Source organism: Gorilla gorilla, chromosome 11 (genome assembly GCF_029281585.2).
Source record: "Gorilla gorilla gorilla isolate KB3781 chromosome 11, NHGRI_mGorGor1-v2.1_pri, whole genome shotgun sequence".
Taxonomy (NCBI): domain Eukaryota; kingdom Metazoa; phylum Chordata; class Mammalia; order Primates; family Hominidae; genus Gorilla; species Gorilla gorilla.
In genome coordinates, this window is record NC_073235.2 from 15,356,494 (window position 1) to 15,383,103 (window position 26,610).

The 26,610-nt window shown below is 39.6% G+C and overlaps 1 protein-coding gene and 1 long non-coding RNA gene across 5 annotated transcripts in view; one reads left to right on the forward strand and one right to left on the reverse strand.

Annotated features, from left to right (window-relative positions):
* LOC109025966 (uncharacterized) overlaps positions 1-13,143 on the reverse strand; it is a 68,343-nt gene extending 55,200 nt beyond the window's left edge. For 2 of the 4 annotated variants that reach the window (XR_010129524.1, XR_010129522.1), the window contains exon 1: positions 4,892-5,031. This is a non-coding gene — a long non-coding RNA (uncharacterized lncRNA). Of the gene's footprint in view, positions 1-4,891; positions 5,032-5,210; positions 5,322-6,240 lie in introns of those variants that run through there. The other 2 variants (XR_010129523.1, XR_010129521.1) reach the window with 2 other exon arrangements.
* ACTR3 (actin related protein 3) overlaps positions 4,440-26,610 on the forward strand; it is a 73,377-nt gene continuing 51,206 nt past the window's right edge. The window contains exon 1 of the mRNA XM_004031658.5: positions 4,440-5,671. Coding sequence (XP_004031706.1) covers positions 5,628-5,671 — 44 coding nt within the window. The 5' untranslated portion in view covers positions 4,440-5,627. The remainder of the gene's footprint in view (positions 5,672-26,610) is intronic.

The window sequence follows — 26,610 nt, forward strand, 5'->3', positions numbered from 1 at the left end:
CTCTCTGGGTAATAAACATTTATTTTTCCCTTTGTAACCACTCCTCCCCTTCTGTCCATGTGGTTCTTTTTAGTGGAGCTGGTGGTAGGGATGTGGCATGAGATTCAAGCTTGGCCACCTGGAGTCACTGTGTTGTGCTCCAGAAGGACACCTGATCCAAGTCAGCCAATAAGAGTGAGCCCCAGGATTTTTGCTTGGACCACTGAGGAAAAGTGTACTCTGCCCTGTGGTTGATCAACCATTAGGATATAAGCCATTGTTGTCGCTGTGTGAGTCAAGCTACCTGAGAATGAGGACAACACAGTGGCAAGCAACACCAAGAGAGAAGAAGAGGCAGATTCTGATGACATTTTTGAGCCTTTGCATCCAGCTATGCCTGAATCCAATTTATCCCCTGGAATTTACACTTACTTGAGCTCCACCCACTTGAAAGAAAACATTTCTTTTTATTCTTAGCCTGATTTGAATTTGGCCTCTCTCATTTACTACCCAAAGTGTCTTGACCACTAGAATATTATGCCAGACTTTATAGCATCATTGAATTTGCCATTTTCCAGAAGAGTTGTGTGAATTTTCAATGTAGCTTTTACCTTCTATGAGTATCTAGAGATATATTTAAGTAGAAGTACTCCACTAGTTTGTTGTGAGATCTTAAGTCACTTAATTTCTCTATACCCTAGTTCCCTCATTTGCTAGACTAGGGAGCTATAATGTTCCTTCTGCAAAATTATTATTTTGTGAAATATTCTAGAATGTCTAACTGATACACTGCTAGAACAACTGACTGCTATTTAAGAACAGTTGACTGCTATTTAAGGATCATAATTCTCTAGGCATAACTGCTGTGATGGCACAGCGTGTGCATCGGGGCTGGGGGGTGGGGTGGAGCAGAAAGTAGGAGGAGAAAGTTTGATAAACTTCCTTTTGGATAAATTGAAAACAGTCAAATAATTTATAATTTATTATATTATCATTATTAGCTTCTTCTATAATTAGGAGACTTGTTCCAAAATGTGAGAATTGTCACAAGTTGTCAAATTCATCAAAGGAAGAAAATGGATGTCTCATAAAAAAAGTATTCTCAGTCCAATTTCTTCTCGTCACACTGGAACAAACTGAACAGTTTTACACTGAGATGAGAAGCCTGGACATTTTTCAAATATGTTTTGAAGAGAATGGCAATGCCTGAGAAGAAGTAGAAAAAAGCAATGAATATTTAAAAATCTGAGCTGGTGTAAAACTAGAAATAGTTTTAATAAGAACAATGTGATGTGCTACACTAAGTGAAATGTATACACTGGGCCACATTATAATCTAAAATAAGAATGTACTTTTATTCATCTTTTATTTAAACAATAATCAAGGTGGCGGGCGCGGTGGCTCATGCCTGTAATCCCAGCACTTTGGGAGGCCAAGGTGGGTGGATCATGAGGTCAGGAGTTCAAGACCAGCCTGGACAATGTGGTGAAACCCCGTCTCTACTAAAAATACAAAAATTAGCTGGGTGGGGTGGCATATGCCTGTAATACCAGCTGCTCGGGGGGCTGAGGCAGGAGAATCGCTTGAACTTGGGAAGCGGAGGTTGCAGTCAGCCAAGATTGTGCCATTGCACTCCAGCCTGGGTGACAGAGCAAGAGACTCTGTCTCAAAAGGAAAAAAGAAAAAAAAAAAAAATCAAGGTACCATTTGTACCATTTCCTGGATTTTCTCCAAAGTGGCAAGGTCACATGTTTATACGTTAGACTCCCAGTTTAACACACAGCAGACAATAACTCCATGTTCAGGTCAACACTCCATGTTCAGGTCAACACTCCATGTTCAGTTGACCTGAACTGAAAGGAAATTGAGGTGCTATTAGGGACAAATACGAAATGAAGGATGAACTGTCTCTGACATCCTTTGCTTCTGTGTTTGGAGATGAGTAAGCAGGGAGGGGGTGCATATGCAAACAGGGTGGTCAGAAATGCTTTGGCCGGATGTGTGACTGAAGGCTATGTGCAGCTGAGGAAGGCTGGGCCACCACAGTAGCAGAGAGGCTGACCAATTTGGCATGCAGCAAGCAGGAAGTAGAAGGGATCTTAAGCAAGCAACGTGTTTGGGTAGACAAGATTATGAGGAATGAGCACCAATGACATTTCCAACAAGCACTGAAAGCTTCCAAATGCTTCTAACAGTTACTGCCTTTACAAACACAGGACAGTCTTGACTATGTGAGACTGTGACAGTTTCCTCATGCCTATGAAATGAGAGACAGTACTTAGCACTGACATGAGCTTCATATTTGAAGGCAGCAAACTACTGAACCACATGTAGCTTCCGAAATCAAAAGATGCAAACTGGCAGGCCACAGGTCAGATATGACATGCAGAAAAAAATCAGTTACTATCTTAGCCTAGTTTGTGCTGCTTACAGAATATCAGAGACTGGGTAATTTATAGAGAACACAAATTATTTTTCATAGTTTTAGAGGCTGGGAAGTCCAAGATCAAAGGGCCATCATCTGGTGAAGGCGTCCCTGCTGTGTCAAAACATGGTGGAAGGCATCGCATGGGCAAAAGAGAGAGAGGGAAGCGGGGGCAAACTCCTTTTCATCAGGCACCCAGTCCTGTGATTCATTCATGAAGACAGTGTCCTCCCGGCCTAATCACCTCTTAAAGCTCCCACCTCTCAGCACTGTTGCACTGGAAATTATATTTCTCACACATGAACTTTGGGGAACACATTCAAACCATTACAGTTACCAAAGATAAAAATGCAGATTTCAGATTTCTCTTGGGGAAGAAAAAAGGCTCTGGCAATACCAGGGCTGTATTTCCACATGGCAACAGTTGTCTGTTGCCTTCTGTTGGGTTGTGGGCTCTCACATTGCCATACCCTCCTCATGGCCCCTTCACTCATAACAGTACCTGCCTAGACCTCGAAGCACTAGTTTCCAACCCTGCTTGAGTTAACTACTTCCATGACAACTGTGCAAGGCCAGAGTGTGGGCAGCTACCTTGAGGGCCACCGGCATGGGCTGCCCAAGTGACCGAGGGCACTAACCTCTGCTCTCGAAACTTCTTTGGTAGGATCTCTTCACTCCTGACTTACTACTTGTAACTGCTGGAAACAACCATTTATTCTACCCCTACTAAACCACATCTGTCTTTTCTGTCAGAGCCAATCTTCAAGCATATGCTTCCTCAAAAGACTTTAATTACCAGGTAGTAGAAGCGGCAGCAAAGAGTCCCCATCTAGCATCTTCTAAAATGTAGTGGAGAAACCAACGACAACGAATCTGAGACAACCAGTTGTTTGACTTCTCTGAAAACAACCTCTAAAAAAAGCCTTCTCTCGTGAATAGCTGCAGACATGCTGGGCACTAATTGATGATGATGCCCTTTACTGAGTCTCCTCTGCACATACCTGATTCCATTTGGATGCTGGCCCTCACATAGTTCTATCTGCGAACTCCGGAACACAGAATATCATACAATGTATGATTCAATCTGGACTCTGCTGGAGCCATTCTCTACAAAGCAGACACAACTTTTTCTTGCCTAAATCCTTTCAAGTTGCTTTACTTTTATTTTTAAACTAATTACCATAAATCTAATTTATCAAGCTGCTTTTAAGATAAACTTTAAAATGCTTAGAGCAGTCTACAAATTCTTGCACTGTTTCACTCTTCCTTATCTCTCAGTCTTCATCTCCCATTGCATCTTCTCTGACTCTTTCATATGGATCTTCTTTCAATTTGTGGAAGAAGCCAAGCTTGTTCCTGCCTCAGGTCCTTGACACTTGCTGTTCACTCTCCTGGGAGACTCTTCCCCCCATCTCAGCTTTTAAATACCAGCTGGTCAGACTCCTTACCTGCCTTCCACCTTCCTCTCATTCTCCCACTCCTCGCCCTCATTTCTCAGAGTCCTCCGCTCTCTTCTTTCTATTGCTCTTAACACAATTTGTCTGTTTTCCGCTAATCTGTAAACTCTACAAGAGAACTTAACTATTTTGCATCCCACCGAATATTCGGAGTCAGCACAGACCCCGTCATAATAGAGTAGGTAAGCAATGCTTACCTGTCAAATGAATGAATGAAACACCCGATTCATCCCCCAAGCCAGCTTAATACCACATTGGATGATCTTATGGACTGAATAAGACATCCTTCCTTTTAAAGAATATTTTTATTTTAGCTTCACATTAGCAAACCCCGAATGGTTCATCCTAAGATAAGCCTGGTAGAGAGGAAAGATATTAACCTTCTAGGGTCCTAAAGTGGAACTAGGAACTTATTAGATATGCAAATTCTCAGGCATTATTTCAGATAGCCCAGTCAGAGAATTCTGGGGGTGTGGCCCAGCAATCTGTTTTAACAAACCTTTCAGGTAATTCTGATACACACTAAAGTTTTAAAGTTTTCTTTAAGGCTTTCCAGTTTTCTTTTCTTTTTTGGAGGGATGGGGGGGGGGGTCTCCCCATGTTGCCCAGGCTGGTCTCGAACTCCTAGCCTCAAGCTATCCTATCCTCCCACCTCGGCCTTCCAAAGCATTGAAATTACAGGCATGACCCACTGCGGCCCGCCTCCGTTTTTAACTTAAAAAAATTTTTCTTTGGGGGGGAGCCTTAATCCTTTCTATTATCCTGCTAGTAGAATCTTACTACTCCTGAGGGTAATCTTTGTCATAATCCAAAAGCCTTGAATAAAGGCCTATTTGTATAGTTATGCAGAATATACTCCTGGGAGGTTTGCCTTCCTTAGGAGCACAGGTCGGCCCTGGGAGGTGGGGGTTGGGGGGCAGGGCTATTCTAAAGTCCTGTAACAACGCACAAGTACAACTGAATAAAACTCGGAACAAAGGCATCAGGGCCACGGTGCAAGTCTTTGTTCATCCGTTCCCCGACTGCTCACCCTGTCTGATACCGCTCTTTTCCACCCAGAAAAGCAGCCACTCAAGTTTTAAGAACGGATGTATGCCGCGGACGTTTTCGATTAGGCCGTTTTCTCCCAGGCACTGGAGGATATTCGTGGCTGCAGGAGGCGCTTCCACCCTTTCCTCAACCTAGCAAAGAAGTAACTGAAACGAACCCAAGGGTTACAACCGAAAAGCCCCTTCCAGCTTCAGAAGCAGAACTAGAAGCTCGGATAGACGTCTCCGCCTCTACACTCCTGGAAAACCCGCAGTGGATTTCACTACCTTCAGGATCGGAGCCCAGGCAGGCGAACGTACCTTATTGCGCATGCTCGCTAGCCCCTCCCGCTCGGAGCGGAAGGGGGAGCGCTGGGGGCCTGGGCCTGGCCTGGTCGGGGCGTCGGCACCGGCGGCCATCTTGGCTTCCCGGGGAAAGGCGGCGTGAGGGGAAGAAGTTGTAGGGTGGGGGCAGGAGTGAGGAGGAGGGAAGAGAGAGGGGGAGGAGGCCGCGGCGGGGCAGGGCGGGGACTGCCTGCCTGCCTGGGTTGCGGAAGTGATAGCCGCTGACCGAGCCTGCTGCTTTCTTGCTACTGCTTCGGCTTCCCGGCTATCCCCCGGACGGTGAAGGCGGCCCAGCTGTGGATGGTCAGATAGCCCTTGTCTCCCGCCGCCAATCTCTGGCCCCTAGCAGCACGGAGCAGACGGCGGCAGCAGCAGCAGCAGGCGAGGAGGAAGATGGCGGGACGGCTGCCGGCCTGTGTGGTGGACTGTGGCACGGGGTAAGGGGGCTTACGGGCGGGGGTGGGGAAACTGAGGCGGAGGAAGGAAAATGGCGGGGGAGGGAGGAGGCCGGGAAATGAATGGTGCGGCGAGGTGCCGCCGCCGGCTGTCAGTCCTAGACCCGCCGGCCAGCGAGGGGTGGGGCCCGGAGCCAGGGCCTCGCGGGTCCCCTCGTTTCTCCATCCTAGGACTGGGGCGGGGGCGCGGGCCCGAGATTCAACCCCAAACCCTCCCAGCGGCTTTCTCCGCGCGACCCCTCCCGGCCCTTCCCCCACTACGGTGGGCAGTGCCGCCCAAAGAGTGCTGGGGACGGTCGTCTTGGGGGTGGTCCCCGGGCCCGACCCATCCGGCTTTCCTTTCCCTCCGCGCCCGTTTTTGCCAGTCGGTTTGGGGACCCAGGGGCCGAGCTCGGGGACTGGCCTGGCAGGGGAGCTAGAAAAGAGAAGCGCTCCTGGTAGGTTTTGCAAGATCGCTGTGACAACATTCTGCCCAGGGTGTGGGTGGGGAAAGGGAAGAATCGGACTCTGAAAATGGGAACCTACAGTGGGGCTTTCATTTGACCACCCACCTTCTCCTTTCGACTCCTGGTCATTTCCATCTCCCTCTGCGTTTTAACCGGTGAACCAAGTCACATTTTAATTCGAGGGAGAAAGATGTCATGTGTTACTTCTGTAGCCTCAAAAAAGTCCCCCAGTGAGCAAGCGCGCTGCAACTTCCTTAGTTTTGTCAAAGCCGCTTCCTGCTTTCAGTCTTTTATACCCTTATAAGGTAGTTTTTAGTTTCCAACCTGAGCACATCTTACTAGAACTTTTAAAATTAAGCAGGTTTTAAAGAGACTGAATTACCGGTGCTTGGTGTCCATTTATATGACTTAAAAAAATGTACTTATGTTTCATGGAGTGGGGGAAAGGAAGCACCCTGGAAAATGAACTAATTTAAGTTGTATTTGTTCATTCTGTGATGGTATCTTGAAGGAAGCAGGAAGGTATAGAGGTATATAGGAATGTGTTTAAGTTGCAAATAGTTACTCGTAGATGTGTAGGGTAGTTTGCGAAAATGTAGAATGGCTTTAAAGTGTGGTCGTTCATTTTGTATTAATAGACGTTTTAGAGAGTTGTACCACACTCATAACTGCATAGAGAATAGACTACCCTTATTTTTATGTAGAATCACTGCTTCACGATGACATATAGGAAAGTGTTTTTTTTTTCTGTGCTGATTACATCTCTCCAATTCCCAGAACACGCCCAGTTTTTTTTTTTTTTTGAGGGGGAAGTCAGTGAGGGGTGGACTGTCAGGCTTGTTTTTTTTTATTATTAATTATAATTATTGATTTCATTATTGTTACTTAAAAGATTGTGTGTCCTTCACTCTTTATGTGAAATTTCTTTAATCTTCATTCTCATAACTAGCTAGTGTGGCAGTTTCTAAAATCCCAGTTAGGTAGAGAGAAACCACTAACTTCTTAATATTCTCCCTAGGAAAACGCTAGCGTTGGAACTTCTATGTATTTTTTTGATGAACACTTTATTTAAAAGTTTTTCCTTAATTCAGTCTCATTTCTCTGAACCAGTAATTTTTTTTATTTCTCCCTTCTTAGTGTAATTGGTGAGTATTTTTATGTCTAGGTTCAGTTTTAAAATTAGATTTGGCCTGAGTCAGTAGGATAGGACTTTTCAAATGTGTTTCGTTAAGGTGACGAATATTGCTACATAATTAATGCTTTAGAAATTACTGAGTTTTCAAAAAAAATAGTGTAAATAATTGTGGCCCTGAGAAATAATATGGTAACATCTCAAGTAGTGTGTTACTTTTCTGATCTCCATTTTCCCCCTTTTGAAATAGTTTCGAATTAGTATACAAGATGTCTCATTGAGGTAAACTGTCCTTAAGTGACCTCCTTTCCTAAAGGGCAACCTTGAATTTAAAACATGCTGAATGACCAGTAGGGTCGGGGAGAGGGGTTCAATTTAACCTAGGCTATTTCTGTTTTAAAATTACGATTATCACAATAGTATATTTTTAAGTTATTACATTGGTTTCTCCAATAAGGAGAGGTTATTAACTGCACATTGATGATTTGAATGGAACTGATTAGGAGTCCCCTTGCCACCTCACTCTCTTTTACCATTTGTCACAATCTGAAATTCCCCCTTTAGAGTTGCAGTTATTTTGGTTCTCAAAAGGCTTTTTGGTCTTACAAGTTTCCAGTGGTGCCTCCTGGGAAGTTACACCTTCAGCTTTATTTGCACATAGAGGATAAGTCCTTGAGGTTGAGGACCCTGAGATAAACATCTCTAAGTATGGCCTTAACAGGGAGCTTTTACATTTCAAAACTCTGTGGTCCCCGAATGCAAATTGTGCACCTATAATTTGTCTAATTTTTTTTTATGCTTTAGAGAATGCGTTCAGCTCTTAGGTCTCTAAATTACAATTACTCACTTAGTTTAAGTAAAAAGTTATAACCTGAATCAGGTTGCTCATTTCATTCATTATATAAATTAGGGGAAAGGTGGCTGAAAAAAAGTGGCTATCTGTAAAATTTGATCGTCTTAGATAGGAAAGCTGTTAAGAGTTAGGAAACTTGAAACTTAATCCCAAAACTTTTAGGGATCGTCCAGCAAAACTCAACATATGAATCACCTAGATTCAGGTCATAAAAGAAATACTTATTTTGAAAAGAATTTGAAAAGAAATACTTCATTCACATTGATACCCTTATGTACACACTTTTTTGGTCTGTATTGGAAAGCGTTGTAAAATACAATTGGGGCACATAGATTCTCACTGGTGGCTTAAAAACTAAATAACAACTCAAACCTGCTATTAGTGGTGAGAAAAGCATTTTCTTTAAAAGGCATTCACAAACATTTTTTAAAAAAACATTGTAACACTTGTGCGATCATCCTAATGTTTTTTTTTTTTTTCTGGGCGGTGGAAGCGATCGTTTTTTAAATGTGTTTTTTGCTTTTTTTTGTTTTTTTTTTTTTTTGAGATGGAGTCTTGCCCTGTCGCCAGGCTGGAGTGCAGTGGCGCGATCTCGGCTCACTGCAACCTCCACCTCCCAGGTTCAAGCTATTCTCCTGCCTCAGCCTCCTGAGTAGCTGGGACTACAGGCACATGCCACCACACCCAGTTAATTTTTGTATTTTTAGTAGAGGTGGGGTTTCACCATGTTGACCAGGATGGTCTCCATCTCCTGACCTCGTGATCCACCCGCCTCAGCCTCACAAAGTGCTGGGATTACAGGTGTGAGCCACCGCGCCCAGCCTTAAATGTTTTTTTTAAATGCATGTTTTTACTCAAGTTTCTCCATCATTCAAGCCAAACGAGGGCGCTCCTTATTAACTCCTTGTTATATCGTAGCTTGGTTACAGAGCTGCATTGTGAATTTCCTTTTCCCTTTTATGTCTTTTTTTCCCCCTGGTAAATAAAATATTGGTAAATTAGTTCCACTGATTATGATAGCAGAGGTTAATATAGCCCTATGGTCAAAGTCTTGGATATATTCATATCTGGAGCGGATTAAGGAATTTTGCTGACTTCAACTTCTTAGCAATCTTAAAATATAAGTTTAAATATCTTGTAGGAGTCAGTGAAAGAGGAGCATGTTCATCTTGTGGCCACAATTCAGCAATTAGTGCAGATAAGAATGATCTTGTTTGAAGAGCAGTGGGGAAAAGCTGGGTAAATGAAGGAAGGTATATGTGGGAAGTTCATGTTTCTTCCATGAATTCTGTGCGTATTGTTTAATAATAATGCTGTTTCTTTTTTTTTTTTTGAGATGGAGTTTTGCTCTCATCGCCCAGGCTGGAGTGCAGTGGCATGATCTTGGCTCACTGCAACCTCTTTCTGCCTCCTGGGTTCAGGTGATTTTCTGCCTCAGCCTCCCAAGTAGCTGGGATTATAGGCGCCCACTACCACGCCCAGCTAAATTTTGTATTTTTAGTAGAGACAGAGTTTCACCATGTTGGCCAGGCTGTTGAACTCCTGACCTCAGGTGATCCACCCACCTCATCCTCCCAGAGTGCTGGGATTACAGACGTGAGCCACTGCACTGGCTTAATAATGCTATTTCTTTAGCCATCTCCAAAGGCAGAAATATTCACAATATCTTCTTAACCAAAAAGCACTCATTGAAATTCTTATTCCTTGATGAGTCATGCTTTGCATGCTGTTTGAAGTAAGTACAACAGACATGCTCCTAGTGAGAAGTCAGACTCTTACTTAGACTTAGCGAAAGACTCTCCCTCCTTTCCTGCCTGCCAATTTTGTGTTGAAATATTGACTTTGGATTGCAAATACTATATTGCGGTGAATGAACTTTCAGGCTTATTGTAAAACACAGTTCAGAATTTTAGGCACAGAAGGGAAAGGTCCTGTGGAGGACCTGCTGGCCATGCTTTCTGTGACAGCTATTTTTTAACCTAATTTTATAAGTGAAAAAACAGAATGAGATAATTTAAATTACTTTTTTGATGCCGTCTACCTGGCAGGTGGTTCGATCTGCTATTTGGACCTGAGTTCTTCTGTATTTAAGTCCTGTGTTCTTTCTGTTAACACTCTGGGGACTCCTGACTGCCTTTTCGGAACTTTATGTGTTGCTTCATTTTTGTTAGTAAAGTTAACTGTATTTCTGTTTAAAGAAATCTTACAAGAAAAAAAATCTCAGCCTTATGAATTTGATTCACCTAATTAGAGAAAACCCTCTGTGTAATCTTTACTTGGTTTAGATTCCCCCCCCCACCCCCCCGCCGATATGTGAATGCCTAGACTATTTCCTTGTTACTTTGCTTAAATTTCATCTCTAGGAAAAAATTACTCTCTAGGTTGTGTTTCTCAGGAAATAATAGCTAGCATTTATCGAGAATTGTATGTCAGCCCCTGTGCTAAATGCTTTACATTATCTCATTAACTTTCACAACAACCTGGAAAGTATTATCTTTGTTTTATAGGCTAGAAAATTTAGACTTAAGAGAGGTTAAGCTACTTACCCAAGATACTGTAGCAAGTAAGTATGGCAGAGCCACTACACTAGATCTTTCTTCCGTAGAAGATGAACCTTTGACATGGCTTGGTGCATAGTAGGAATTCAAATCTTTGTTGTATGAATGAATGAACAAGAATTAGGAGTATGGTTTTTAAAAAAACTATGCATCGGAAACACCCCATACCCAGTGACTCAGAATCTCAAGGGTTGGACTATGAATATTCATTTACATAGGCTTCCTAGATGATTCTTCAGCAGCCCATTCAAGGGCCAACTTTGCAGAAATTGTGAAAGCTGGTATTGGCAGTGGAGTTGGAGCAGAAGAGATAAGTTAGGAAAAGATTGTTTTTTTCCTTTCTTTTTACGTTTCTTCTGGCAGTTATATTTTGTGTTATTTTATTTATGGGTAGCAAAGGCTTTGTAGTCATCTGTTGTTGAGTTCAAGCTCTATCACTTAATAGCTATATGACTTTATACACTTCAACCTCTGCAGGTCTTATTTCTTCCCATCTGTTAATTTGGAGATGATAGTGTATACCTTACAGGTTTTTTTTGTTTGTTTTTGAGACTGGGTCTCTGTTGCCCAAACTGGAGTTCAATGGCAAGATCATGGCTCACTGCATCCTCAAACTCCTATGTTCAAGCTGTCTTCCTGCCTCAGTCCCCCGAGTAGCTGGGACTACAGGCACATGCCACCATGTGTGGCTACTTTTAAAAATTTTTTGTAGAGATGGGGTCTCACCGTGTTGCCTCAGGCTGGTCTCAAACTTCCAGCACAAGTAATCCTCTTGCCCTGACCTCTTAAAGTGTTGAGATTACAGGAGTGAGCCACCATGCCCAGTTTTGTTTTGTTTTGTTCTGTTTTTTGATAATGCGTGAAAATGGTTCAGCACAGTGCCTGGCACACAGTAAGGGCACAATATATTTTAAATATAATAATTGGTTGGCTTTCTTTTTTTTTTTTTGAGTTTAAGTTCTTAAAGAAAGGAATACAGTGTGTTATGCTTATTTTCTTATCTCCTGCAGGCCTTGGCCTGCCTACCACACATAGTTCTCTGCACAGTCAAAATGTTTTTGCTGATTTGAGAGATTGAAGGAGGTATAGCTAGGACTTGGCAGTTGATTCCAGTGGATTGTAAATAGGCATCAATGAATATTTCAAGATTGTAAGCCTGAGTGATTGGGACAATAAGGGAGGGAGTTTTAAGAAACTGAGTAAAATTGGAATTTGTTGTTGAATTTGGAATGATGATTTATAATTGGAAACATTGTAGAGGAAATTAAAAATACAGGACCTTTGGGATTGAAGGTGGATATTTGGGAATCATAATTTGTTAACTGAAGCTAATAAAATGAGAGCATTCAGAGAGAAAAGAACGGTAAGATTGAATATCAGTTTCCCTTCTTTAAAAAAATTGTGGATATGTGATCTAGCTTCTTGAGCATCACAGTGACTGATTGGCTCGTGGTAATTGATCGCTATGCTGACAATCTTATCTCCACCTATGTCATTCAATTTTCTAAGAGGCAAAATCCTTAATCAGGAGGAGAGTTTAGCTCTAGCTAAATTTCCCTTGTCCAGCATGCTCCCGCTCCCCCAGCTTGTGGAAAAGGATTGGACTAGGAGCAGAAGTTTGGAATGGTTAAAATGTAGCAACATGTGTTTCCTGAAACAAAATTCCACTATAATAAAAAAGCATTTGAATGCTCCCTTGTAATTCTGTTGGAGCTTGTCGTCTTTTTTATGACACAACCGTAATCAGTGATAGACAGTAGCATAAAGAAGCAAGAGCAAAGCAATTAAGTAATAATAGCACTAGAAAAATGTGTGCTGTAGCTTACCAAACACAACATTTATGAATTATTAGATAGGAGATAAGGTGATGTTATTGGATTGTTTTAAATTTAGTTCTTTGAAATAGGATAGTGACTAATATTAGTTTGTGTGCTGATTTTATAACTTTATATGGGCCTTTATATCAGGAAACAACGTAACCTACATAATTGACTAATACCAGAGCGAAAAAAAGAAAAAAAATTCTAGTTTTTTTAAAGGACGATTTTGCAGAATTTTAATAATAATTTTGTTTCAGAATTTTCAAAATTCTTTCCAAACTGTCGATTTAAACTCAAGCCATTCTTACATACTCCTTGGAACCAGGAAAGGAATAGCTTGAATTTGTGTGACCAGATGTATTTTTTTTTTTTTTTTTTTTTTGAGGCAGAGTGTTGCTCTGTCACCCAGGCTAGAGTGCAGTGGCGTGATCTTGGCTCACTGAAACCTCCGTCTCCAGGGTTCAAGCTATTCTTCTGCCTCAGCCTCCCGAGTAGCTGGAATTATAGGCACCCGCCACGACGCCTGGCTAATTTTTGTGTTTTTAGTAGAGACCGGGTTTCACCATATTGGCCAGGCTGATATTGAACTCCTGAGCTCAAGTGATCCACCCGTCTCGGCCAGATGTATTCTTTCAGCTTTCCTTCTGCTCCCCAACCCTAATACATACATGAGAAGAATATTCATCTGTTTGGATACTCAACATGCCATCTTTTCCTCCTGCCGAAGGACACTACCTAAACGTTTTATTTTTAAACATTTTGTCCTTGCTTTAAGACTTTGTGTCATTTGTGAAAATGCAATGCTCTTGGGAAGGGTTTCTATGCTTTTCAGTATTTAGTGTAAAGGAGAGGTTACAATGAGGAGGATAAAAGTCCTAGAGAGAGAATTAGGGTGCAGAAGACCTTGTAGTTTAGGGTTGGCTTAATCTACTGTAAACATGTAAACCATGTTTTTAGTATTAGTGTATGACAGGACACAAGTGTTTGCCTAGTTATAGAGATTATTTTAGTTAAATCTAGTGTGCTTCTGCTATAAGCATTTTTAAAATTCAGTTACTCAAGGGTACAAATATAGCATTTAATGTGTATTTGTGAAACTTGCTTTAGTAAATTAAGGGAAATGCCTAATGACTCACACAGAATTATAGAGCTGAAAAGGGATTTTGAGAGATAATTTAATCCAGTCTTCATTTACAAATGAAACAGAGGCTCAGAGTTGAGAAATGTCTTTTGGGAGTGTTCCTAATTATTAATTGATAGTATTGTTGAGTTCTCTTAAATTTTCTTGTGAGTTCACATTTATGAGTTACAATAGTTGAAATTAAGTAATTGGAATAACATAATGTATTTTATTTATAGTTAAAGTAGTTTTAGTTGAGGCCTGCATCAGAATTCTTTAGTGTTTCGTTGTAATGCAGAGGCATACTGTATGGCACACACGAGAAACTAATTTTATGTTTCCCAATAATAATGTTTTAAACCAAGTTTAGAGATATTTTAAAAGTTGTACTCTGTAGGTGCCAGGACAGATGACTTTCATAAAATGAATGCTCTTTTTAAAAAAATTTTTCCTTATGGTTTCAGAGATTTATATCTTTGGATTTTAATTATTAAAGATGTATTAAATGGGATGTGTACCAATCAGCCATTTCAAGGCCCTTTGCACGTTTTGTTTTGGATGTTATTACCTTTTCAGAAGCCTTATGAGGTAGTTACTATTATATATAATCCCATTTCAAAGATAAGTAGTAGATTTAGAATTTTAGTCCTGGGGTAGTCTCATTCCAGAGCTCACTGCTCTACTGTTCCCTAATTGAGATACATCCAAGGAGAGTGGTCAAATTATTAGTCCAGTTTTTAAGAGTGTCCATTTTATACATACGTAAACCCAAAGCTACTAATTTTTAGTACAAATATGAAACATGTAGGGAGGTCTTAGTGACCAGGTCACTGATTTGATTAACCTGTAACACATTAAAGTGAAATATGGATTTGCTTACTGCTTATTTGAGTATTGCAAGGACTGATAATTGCTGATAAATTCAGGGCAGCTCAAGGAAATGATGCTAATTACATATATCTTCAAAAGGAAGGCATACATATTTCTGAAGCTGCAATTTGAAAATGAATAATCTCCACTGATGCATTACTTACTGTAATTATTTTACTCACTGTGTATTATGTGCTCATTAATGACTGCACAAAACACAAATGAAAGTAAAAAAATAGAAGAACTTAAGAAAGTAATCAAGTATTTATTTCAGTCTCAGTTCTGTGCTGAACACTATGGTATATACAAGAAAACTAAGGCATGATTTTATACTTGAGGTTTACAGTTTAGTTTCAAAGATGAAACTAATATGTGTGAAATAATTATGGATGGCTTACTAGCATTTAATTGTTTGGGCGGATTAATAAGGGCTGTAGTATTTGGAGAATGATTTATGAAGAAGCTGAACTTGATCAGATCCTTGGAAAAGCATAAATAGGATGCGATAGATATATGGGAAGAAGGACTTCAAATCTAGGATGTGAGCTAAATTGAAAGCTCCATAGTGGCAGGGATTATTTCTTTTTTGTTCATTCTCTATTCAAGTGATAGCGTCCTGCATGGTATTTAATAATGCCCAGCAAATATTTTACTGATAAAGGGAAATCATGAAGGAGTTTCAAAGTATTTGGGGGATGGGTCAGTTAGGAAATTGCCCTGCCTGGAATTCAGATATTTCTATTGGGAGCTGTGGGACAGCAAGTAGTTTATTTACTCATCTTGCCTTATTTCAGAAGGATTTTAAATGGGGCAGAATGGTTTGCCATTTATTTGATAGACAGTAGTGGATTGTATAGATCATTAAGCAAAAGAGTGATAAAAGGTAAATTTATGCAGTATTAGTCTGGGTCTAGTATTTTATTTTATACAGCTTTATTGAGTTATAATTCACATACTGTAAAGTTTACTCTTTTAAAGTGTGTAATTGAGTAGTTTTTAGTATAGTCAGAAGGTTGTGCAACTATTTCCAGTCAATTTCATTTTTTTTTAATGCCTGGATGCCACTTATTGGAATCCAGTCAATTTTAGAACATTTTCATGACCCCAAAAAACCCCACACCCAGTAGCAGTCACTCTCCATTACCTCTACCCGCAACCCTTAGCAAACACTAATTTACTTTCTGTCTTTATGGATTTGCCTATTTTGGCCATTTCGTGTAAAAGGAATCATACAACTTGTGGCTTTTTGTGACTGATTTCTTTCATGGGGCAAGTGTAGACAACTGCTGTAGTTGTTGTCTTCAGTGGTGATAGTTGGACGTGTAGCAAAGGGACTGGGAAAACGTTGAGAATCTTTGAAAGCAAAATTAAAGGGTTGGGTAGAGGGATAAAGGAAGGCCTATGGATAAAGGAAAATCATCTTGGGAAGGAAATGTTTACCAAATACTTAGTGAGTTTTATTCACTGTTAGGTCCTTTAATCCTTATGACAACCTCATGAATTTAGTTTTATTCCCGATGCATTAGGGTTAGTCTGTGATCACAGGATCACAGGCTAGTAAATGGTGGAACAAGCATTCACTCATGTCTTTTTTATTTCAAGGTTCATGTTCTCCCCACTAGTGAAAAGGAGTTAAGATTTTAAGGTTTAGGCTTGAAGGGACCAGGAGAATGTTTCTGTTGACACACAGAGTAGCCGTCCAGGTTCTTCACTCAACAGTCCATCAGTATTTTTGTGTCAGGTTAAACATTGACTTGCATGTAGTGAGAAAAATGTTGGAAGGAATTGGAAAAGTATTTTAAACCATTGCTGTTTATCTTTATAGCTAATATTGTCTTACTCTACTTGACAAATTTCCCTGTGAATTAGCCACTGCGTTCTTGTTTTAAAAGCTTCTGGCTGGGCACGGTGGCTCATGCCTGTAATCCCAGCACTTTGGGAGGCCGAGGCCGGCAGATCACCTGAGGTCGGGGGTTTGAGACCAGCCTGACCAACATGGAGAAATCCCATCTCTACTAAAAACACAAAATTAGCTGGGCGTGGTGGTGCATGCATGCCTGTAATCCCAGCTACTTGGGAGGCTGAGGCAGGAGAATTGCTTGAATCCAGCTACTCGGGAGGCTGAGTCAGGAGAATCGCTTGAACCTGGGAGGCAGAGGTTGTGGTGGGCCAAGATCGCGCTGTCGCACTTCAGCCTGGGCAATAAGAGCGAAACTCTGTTTCAGCAACAACAAAGTTTCTAACACCAAATTACCTTTTTGGGCTTTGGTATTGTATGACGAAAACTGGGTAAGCTGAGAATTAAGATAGTATGGGAGTAGGCATTGGGATCAATTAGTAAACTCTATTTTCATTTGGGATTTATTTGGTAATCATATCTTACATAAAATTATATAAGATGTACTTTATTTTTATGATATGGTAAGAGTATAAGCAAGTCATTCATATTAGGATAGAATTATTTGAACTTTAGTGGTTGTCAGTGTTAAGGTTTTGGAAAGAGTTGTGCTAGATCATTAAAGTCTCTTCTATCCTTAAGCTCTGGGGTCTTATATTTATTTTGTTATATCATTTCATTTGTTGAACTATTGAAAGTTAAAACTTGTTCCGTATGTAGAGGCACAGGCAGAGTAGATTTAGCATCATTCTTAAGGGCCCTATAATTTTCAGAATTGTAATGGAACATTGGCTTCAAAGTCACCACTATATTAGCCCCTAGCAAGAGAGTGTAATTGTACATGTTTTAATGTACAAGCATTTGCAATTTGTAAAATTAAAAATAATATCCAAGGCAAAGGATGTTAATGCTTTTACAATACAGGCATAAGTTGTTTTACTACTGAAAAAGATTCTATTAATGGATTCCTTTTAGGTAAGTACAATCAATAATATAACAGATACCTGCATTTGTTAGAATTATGACCCATGAACATTTAGTTATACTTACTTTATCTTTCTTGTTTTAAGGAACAAAAGAGCATTATTGATGACTGTCCCCAAATCCACTTCCCCTTTCCTCAGAGGCAATTACTGTTGTGACAGACTCGCTTTTTTTTTTGTATAAAACTCATCTTTCTTTTGCTGTTGATTTCTGCCAGTCCAGCCTCCTCTCTCACTTCTACTATTATTCTTCTAGTCACCAAGGCTTTGATAGCTTCAAAAGTGCTTTTGAATTCTTTTCTCTATATTCCTTTCTCTAAGCAAGTTGTTTTTCTTTTTTTTAATGTAAAATGATGTATTATATATTTTATACAAGCAAATTGAGTACAGCTAAACCTCAGCTACAGGATTTTAGAGTACAATAGCAAGTTGTTTTTTAAGTCCCTTACCACCTCCCTTTCCCAGCCAAAATCAGCATTGTAGATTTTTTTCATTACTGCCATAGTAAGAGCTTTTCTATATATTTAACTTGTTTCTCTAGATCACAAAGAAACATTTTTGGTTTAGTTTTTTTTTTTCTTTTTGGAGACAGAGTCTCGCTCTGTCACTCAGGCTGGAGTGCAGTGACGTGATCTTGGCTCACTGCAACCTCTTTCTCCCGGGTTCAAGCGATTCTCCTGCCTCAGCCTCCTGAGTAGCTGAAATTACAGGTGCCGGTCACCACGCCTGGCTAGTTTTTGTATTTTTAGTAGAGATGGGGTTTCACCATGTTGGCCAGGGTGGCCTCAAACTCCTGACCTCAGGTGATCGCCCGCCTGGGCCTCCCAAAGTGCTGGGGTTACAGGGATGAGCCACTGCTTCTGGCCACAACGTGGTGTTTTGATATAAGTAAACCTTGTGTCATGAGTCTTACAATCAAGCTAATTAATGTATTTGTTACCTGACATAGTTACCTTTTTTGTGTGATGACACTTAAGATCGCCTTTAGGCAAATTTCAACTGTAAAATACTGTATATTATTAACTGTGGTTACTATGCTATAGCTTAGATCACTAATACTTACTCATCTTATAACTGGAAACTTGTACACATTGATCAACAGCTCTCCAATTCCTCCATTTCCCAATACCTGGCAACTGCCATGCTACTTATTTATCAGGTTCTATTTTAGATCCCCATATATGAGTACATTGTTTTCCTTATCTTTGATTTTCAGTAGTTTGTGCCTAAGTGTGGTTTTCTTTATATTTATTCTGCTTGGGTGTTCTTGAGCCTCTTAAATCTCTAAATTTCTGTCTTTCACTAAATTGGGAAAATTTTTAGCTACTATTCTTTTTTATTTGTTTGTTTCTGAGACTGAGTCTTGCTCTGTTGCCCAGGCCGGAGTGCAGTGGCGCAATCTTGGCCCACTGCAACCTCTGTCTCCCAGGTTCAGCGATTCTTGTGCCTCAGCTTCCTGAGTAGCTGGGATTACAGGCTTACACCACCATGCTCGGCTAATTGTCTTTTTTTTTTTTTTTTGAGACGGAGTCTCGCTCTGTTGCTGGGCTAGAGTGCAGTAGCGCGATCTCAGCTCACTGAAACCTCTGCCTCCTGGGTTAAAGCAATTCTCCTGCCTCAGCCTCCCATAATTTATTTTTAGTAGAGATGGAGTCTCGCCGTGTTGGCCATGCTGGTCTTGAACTCCTGGCCTCAAGTGATCTACCCACTTCGGCCTCCCTAAGTGCTGGGATTACAGGCGTGAGCCACCCCGTCTGGCCTGTCACTATTTCTTTTTAAAAATATTTTTACTACACTCTCTTCTCCTTCTGGGACTTAAGTGTGTCACTTTTTTTTTTTTTTTTTTTTGAGACAGAGTCTTACTCCTTTGCCAAGGGTAGAGTGCAGTGGTTTGATCTCAGCTCACTGCAAGTTCCGCCTCCTGGGTTCACGCCATTCTCTTGCCTCAGCCTCCTGAGTAGCTGGGACCACAGGTGCCTGGCACTGCGCCCGGCTAATTTTATTATTGTGTTTTTAGTAGAGACGGGGTTTCTCCTTGTTAGCCAGGATGGTCTCGATCTCCTGACCTTGTGATCCGCCCACCTCGGCCTCCCAGAGTGCTGGGATTACAGGTGTGAGCCACTGCGCCTGGCCGCGTGTATCACCTTTTTGATATTGTCCTTGATAAGTCCCTGAAGCTCTGTCCTTTTTCTTTGTTTTCTTTCCCCCCGATTTCAGAATGAATAATTTCTACTGCTTGGCCTTTATTTTCATTTATCTGGTGATATTTCCTTTATGATCAGTTACAGGTCTATGTTAATACTCATTGTTGATTGGAAGTCTTTATCTGATAATTCCAGCATTTGGGTGATGTTAGAATTACCTTCTGTTGAGTGTCTTCTCCCAGGAGAATGGGTTATGTTTTCCTGGTTCTTCCTGTGTGAAGTAATTTTGGTTTGTATGAATATAACACTCTTGTTTATTCATTCTCTTGTTAAACATTGTTTTTTTTTTCCAGTTTTGGCTCTTTATGAACTATTCTGTTGTGAACATACATGTACACAATTGTATGGACAACTGTTTTTTTCTTGTTTCTAGTAGATTCTAACTAGAGGTAGAATTCCTGGGTCAGATGGTAAGTGATTGTTAAATTGTTTTCGTAAGTGGCTGTATCATTTTGCATTCTAACTAGTAATGTTTTTTCTTTTGTTGTTGTTGTTATACAACCCTCCCTCCAACTAGTTATGTTTGAAAGCACCTCAGTGCACTTTTAATTTACATTTTAAAAGTCCCATGGAGTTGAGTGTCTTTTCGTTTAATGACCATTTCTGTTGTTCTGGGAATGGTTAGTGTCTTTTTGCCTTTCCTTCTTTTGTTTCCTCCCTTCCTCCTCCTTCCCTCCCTTGTCATTAACATCTGGGTACCCTTTATATGTTAAAGAGATTATATCTGTCTAGATAATTTGTGTAGATAATTTTTCTCTGTTACTCATTTTTCTTTTGGCTACTTTGAGTGTGTTTTTGTAAAGAAGTTTTTAATTTTTACATAGTTGAAATCACCTTTTATAGTGTATGGGTTTTAAGTTATAGTTAGAAAGTCTCCTGCACTCCAGGGTTATAAACTATATCACATTTTCTTTTAAACTTTATATTTGATACATTTAGATTTATCCTGCTTTAACATGTGCAGTAGGTATCCAGTATTATTTTCTTTGTGGTAACTGCTGAGGCTGGCGGGTCATGAGGTCAGGAGTTCAAGGCCAGCCTGGCCAACATGGTGAAACCCTGTCTCTACTAAAAATACAAAAATTAGCTGGGCATGGTGGTGGATGCCTGTAGTCTTAGCTACTTGGGAGGCTGAGGCAGGAGAATTGCTTGAACCCAGGAGGCAGAGGTTGCAGTGAGCCGAGATGGCGCCACGGGACTCCAGCCTAGGCGACAGAGCGAGACTCCGTCTCAGAAAAAAAAAAAAAAAAAATTCTGTTTTTTTGTGGTATAATACTCGTAAAGTTTACTGTTTAACTATTTCTAAGTGTGCAGTTTAGTGGCATAAAGTACATTCACATTATTGTCTAACCATCACCATCCTCCATGATCCATAACTTTTTTATCTTCCCAAACTGAAACTCTGCCCATTAAACAGTAAGTTCCCGTTCTCTCCTCACATGCGAAGTCCCAGGCAAATACCATTCCGCTTTCTGTCTTTATGAATTTGACTTTTCTAGGTACCTTCTATAAGTGGAATTGTACAATAGTTGTCCTTTTGTGATTGGTTTATTTTACTTATAATGTATTCAAGGTTCATCCATGTTGTAAGCATGTATCATGTGTTTCCTTTTTGAGGCTGAATAATATTCCATTGGAAGTATATATCATATTTTTGTTTATCCATTCACATGTTGATGGATGCTTGGGTTGCTTCCACCTTTTAGCCTTTGCGGACATTGCTGTTATGAACATGCATGTACAAGTACCTGTTCAAGTTCCTGCTTTCAGTTCTTTTGGGTATATACCCAGAAGTGGAATTGTTGGGTCGTGTAATTACTGTATTTAATTTTTGGAGGAACTATTTTATAGTTTTCCACAGCACTGCACCATTTTAAACTCTCACCAGCATTGTACAAGGGTTTCAGTTTCTTTACATCTTCCCCAACATTTGTTATTTTCTGTTTTTTTGATAATAGCCATCCTAATGGGTGTAATGGGGTATTTCATTCTGGTTTTGATTTGCATTTTCTTTATTATTAGTAAGGTTGAACATCTTTTCTTGTGTTTATTGGCCATTTGTATATTTTCTTTGGAGAAATGTCATTACAGGTTCGTTGCTGATTTTTCAGTTGGGCTTTTTTTGGTTGTTGTGTTGTTCTTTATTCTGGATATTAATCCCTTACAGATAGTGATTTGCAAATATTTTCTCCCATTCTGTAGATTGCCTTTCCACTGTTGATAGTGTCCTTTGATACACAAGTTTTTAATTTTGATGAAGTTTTTCTCTTTTTTTCTTTTGTTACTTGTGCTTTTGGTGTGATAGCCAAGAGATCATAGCCAAATTTAGTATCATGAAGCTTTTCACCTTATGGTTTTTTTCTAAGAGTTTTATAGTTTTAGCTCTTGTGTTTACATCTGTGATCAACTTTGAGTTAACTTTTGTGTATGGTGTAAGGTAAAGGTACAACTTCATTCTTTTGCATGTGGATATCCAGTTTTCCAGCACCATTTGTTCAAAAGACTGTCCTTTCTTCATCTTAGTAGTTATGGCATCCTTGTTAAAAATCATTTAATTATATATGTGAGAGTTTATTTCTGGGCTCCTGATTCTGTTAGTTCTTATGCCAGTACCATACTGTTTTGGTCACTATAGCTTTGTAGTAACTTTTAAAATGAGGAAGTGTGAGGTCTCCAACTTTGTTCTTTTTCAGGATTATTTTGGCTATTCAGGATCCTTTGAGATCCATATGAATGTTAGGATGGATTTTTCTATTTCTGCAAAAATGTTATTAGGATTTTGATGGGAAATGCTTGAATCTGTGGATCGATTTGGGTAAATAGCTTTCAGATATGAAAGTTTGTCCCAAGTCTGAATTCTGTACTAAATGCAACTATCCAGGTGGCAAATTTAAGAAAAAATGAAGCCATTTAAACTTATTTTTAAAGCTTACTAGGAGGGAATGAGATCAGGTTGTTTACTAGCTGTCCAAAAGAGAGTTTTTGCTAAATGTAACTTAGAGCAGGGGAGAAGCTGCTTTTACGAATTACTTTTTTGTTTATTTTTTATTGTAATTTTATAATAATTTTTTTAAAGACGGGTTCTTGCTCTGTTGCCCAACTGAAGTGCAGTGGGGCAGTCATAGCTCCTCCATGGCTCAAGTCATCCTCCCTGCCTCCCAAGTAGCTAGGACTACAGGTGTGAGCTGCTATGTCCAGCTGATTAAATTTTTTGTAGAGATTTGGATCTTGATTTGTTGCCCAGGCTGGTGTTCACCTCTTGTCCTCAAGTGACCTTCCTGCTTTGGCCTCCCAAAGTGCTGGGACTACAGGCGTGAGCCGTCACACCCAGCTCATAAATGACCTTTTTGAATATCCAGGAAATCTTTACAGAAAATTGCAAGGGCTGTGGAAAAATAAATTATACTGATAGGATTTATAAATTCAAAGCAAAAATTTATTTTGGAAAAGTAAGGTTAAAAGTGGGTTGTTGGCCACGCATGGTGGCTCACAGCTGTAATCCCAGCACTTTGAGAGGCTAAGGCTGGCTGATCACCTGAGATCAGGAGTTGGAGACCAGCCTGACCAACATGGAGAAACCCTGTCTCTACTGAAAATACAAAATTGGCCAGGCATGGTGGCGCATGCCTGTAATCCCAGCTACTTGGGAGGCTAAGGCAGGAAGATCGCTTCAACCCGGGAGGCAGAGGTTGTGGTGAGCCGAAATCTCGCCATTGCACTCCAGCCTGGGCAACAAGAGCAAAACTCTGTCCCAAAAAAAAAAAAAAAAAAAGGTGGGTTGCTGTGATACACTTGGTCAGTATCCTGAAGAACATCATTATTCTTTAGAGAGCAACAAACATGTATATATGCTTAGAGAAATGCTTAATAGGAAAGTCATTTGAAACCTATTTGTATTATTACAAAAATATTTGAACTTTGTGTCACTGAAAAACAAGAGCCTTGAATTTAAAGATAGTGATTACATCCTTAAATTACAATTTAAAAAGTTCATATGTCAAATGCCAATTAGCTGTTAGCAGTTTTTTTTTTTTTTGTCAAAGAAAAAGCGAGAGAAACTTCTGCCATCTACTTGTACGAAATTTCTTTATGGTGACTATCGAATTTTTAGAGTTCATAAAAATATCTTAATCAAGGATAATATGTAGTTATTTCATGTGTAAAACTCAATAGAATTGGTAGGTTAATGGAGGCTAGTTTACATTTGAAAAGCTTTTATTTTGGAGTTTTAAATAAATTTAATATTTAATATACTTTCTAATTTTTTTCTTTTTCTAATAACAATTTTCAAACCTCTTCCTCTCCTTAAATGTTTCTCATCTCACATATAAGCATTAAAGTATTTTTATATGAGCATTAAAAAGTATTTTTTTAGTCTGAGATTTCTACGGTTGTGTTCTTATTTTTAAAATTATTGCAATGTATTTTCTGTACGCTTATTCTCTGAACTTTGACTTGTGTTTTTTTAAATTTTCAAATCTTAATTTTTAAAGTTTGCTGGTAGTATAAGGCGAGTGGTTTTAAAGAGTGATTTTTTTTTTGTCATTCAGCACTTTACTCCCTGGTGGGGAAAATGTGACTTGTTGAAGGTTGAGCCTTCAAAACCTTTTTTAAAGTTTAGGAGATAACTTTATTTTTTTAGATTGTGTCCTGTACCACATTTTTTTTGAGCCAGGAACCAAATTAGCTTTTAGAGTCTAAGCAACTTATGAAGTTAAGTAAACTGTGATATTTCCCCTCATATTTTTTAAGAATTGGTGAAAATATTGTTGTCTATGATTATTATCAAATGCTGTAATTTAGCAGTCTGCCTAACTAATGTAGACAGACTTTACATGATTTAGTTCTTTTGGGATATTTAAAATTTAAATCTAAGGTAGTAGAACATTAGTTACTGCTCTCCAAAATGTAGTAGATTATTTTGCTGTGGCATTTAAAATACATTAGAAGTGATTAAATAAATTATGGCATATCCATACAGTTGGATACTGTATGCATTTATTCTTGTGTTTTGAGAAGAGCATTTTTGTTTTGATTACATATTGACTGTTTTGTATTAGGTTCATTTGATCCTTTTGGTGTTTATTTTGAAAGTAATTCATTGATGAATATACTCAGCCTAGAAAATTTGATTCTGGCCAAGAATGGGGTCTTGATCAGTTTGGTAAGCTGGTTAAATGAATGTTTCTTAAGGAAATTTCTACTGTAATGTGGTCTGTACTTCAAATATTACTGTAATATTTAGGAGATGATATTTACACACATAAAAATATGTGTGGCTCATGGTTGAAATGAAGAGTAGTCAAAAGAAAGGATGCCTGATAGTTAAAATGATCAGGAAAGACTTCCTGGAGAAGTTTTAAGTTGTGATAAAAGTTTTTTTTTGTTGTTGTTGTTGTTTTTTTTGGGAGGGTGCAGTGTGAGCGTAGATAATATGTGAGGGGGGAATAGGGAATAGACAAGATATAAGGGAAAAAAGAGTAGCAGGTGTAGTATGCTTAGAGCTGGGTTTATGTAAGCAAGTGATAGCAGATGCTTATAAAAATTGGAAATGATTATGGAGAACTTTAATATTCAGCTGAAGGAATCAGAGAATGATATAATTGTTCATGTGGATGGGCCTTTAGGAACAATTTTACAATGAACAATTTTACAGAAATGGAAACAAGCTTGTACTTAATCTTGTAGGCAGTAGAGCATCATTTGAAGATTTTTGAGTTAGGCCGTTTGAAATTGGGAAATATGTATTTGGTTTTCAACTCAGTTTTCGGACATACAACTCCTATAATTCTTAGAAACTCCAAAGTGATGTCTGTTTGAATGCTAATGGGATGACTGTTGGCTGGCAGCCCCTAGGTAACTTCAAGATGGGGCTGGTCACTTGAAAGACCAAGGCATGATTAGTGAGTTGGGACTTCCAGCCCCACCCTCCAACCACTGGGGCTGAAGGTTAAGTTGATCACCAGTGGCCAATGGTTTAATCAATCCTGTCTATGCACTGAAGCCTCTATAAAAACCCGAAGGACAGAGTTTGGAGAGCTTTCAGATAGCTGAACACGTGGAGGTTCTGGGAGGGTGGTACACTCGAGAGGGTGTGGAACGTCTACGTCTCTTCCTACACACCTCACCCTGTGTGTGTCTTTATCTGTATGCTTTGCAATATTATTTATAATAAACCAGCTAATGTGTTTCTCTGAGTTTTGTGAGCCACTTGAGCAAATTAATTGAACTCAGGGAGGGAGTATGGGAAACTCATCTTCAAGCAGGTGAGTCAGAAGTTCCAGAGGCTGGGGCTTGTGACTGGTGTCTGAAGAAGGGGGGCAGTCCTGGGGACTGAGCCTTCAACCTGTGGATTCTGATGTTATCTCCAGGTAGATAGTATTGGAATTGAATTACAGAACACCCAGCTGGTGTCCACTGCAGAATGGATTGCTTTTTTCTTCTTGGGAGAAACCCTCCACACATTTGGTCCCAGAAGTCTTCTGTGTTGGTTGTTGTGGTGGTGGTGTGAAAGCAGAGGAAAAAACAATTAGGGCATTGTTTTTTAGGTACATTATTCTCTTGTCCTTTGTAGGAGTTCTAGAATTGAAAATACTGTTTTGTCCTGTTTTAGGGTATTGTTGGGTATAGCAGCTTGAATTGTGGTGGTGACAAATAAGAATAAAAGTAGAGAGATTAATATGTGGGATCAGACCAAGGAATAGTTAGATATTAATAATTCACTATTGGTTAGATAGTAGTAGGCTTTTAGGTAGAGTGTTTTGGTTCAACAATTTTAGACTGCTTTGTGTTAAACAAGTTTTTATTTTGGTATAGTAGACTAGTCATTTCCATTTGTCCACTGGTAAGGTATTAAACTATACTGGATGGGAAGGAGAGCATCTAATGTAGTAGGAGCAGTGTTAATAGTGGCTTGGTGGCATGAAATGAGTTGGAGTGTTGAGAAATTGTCAGCTGTTTTTATGGTTAGGGAGTTTAATGTGGTGTCAGGGCAGCTGGGAGAGGTCAGAGGCCAAATAATAAAGGGACTTTTTTGTA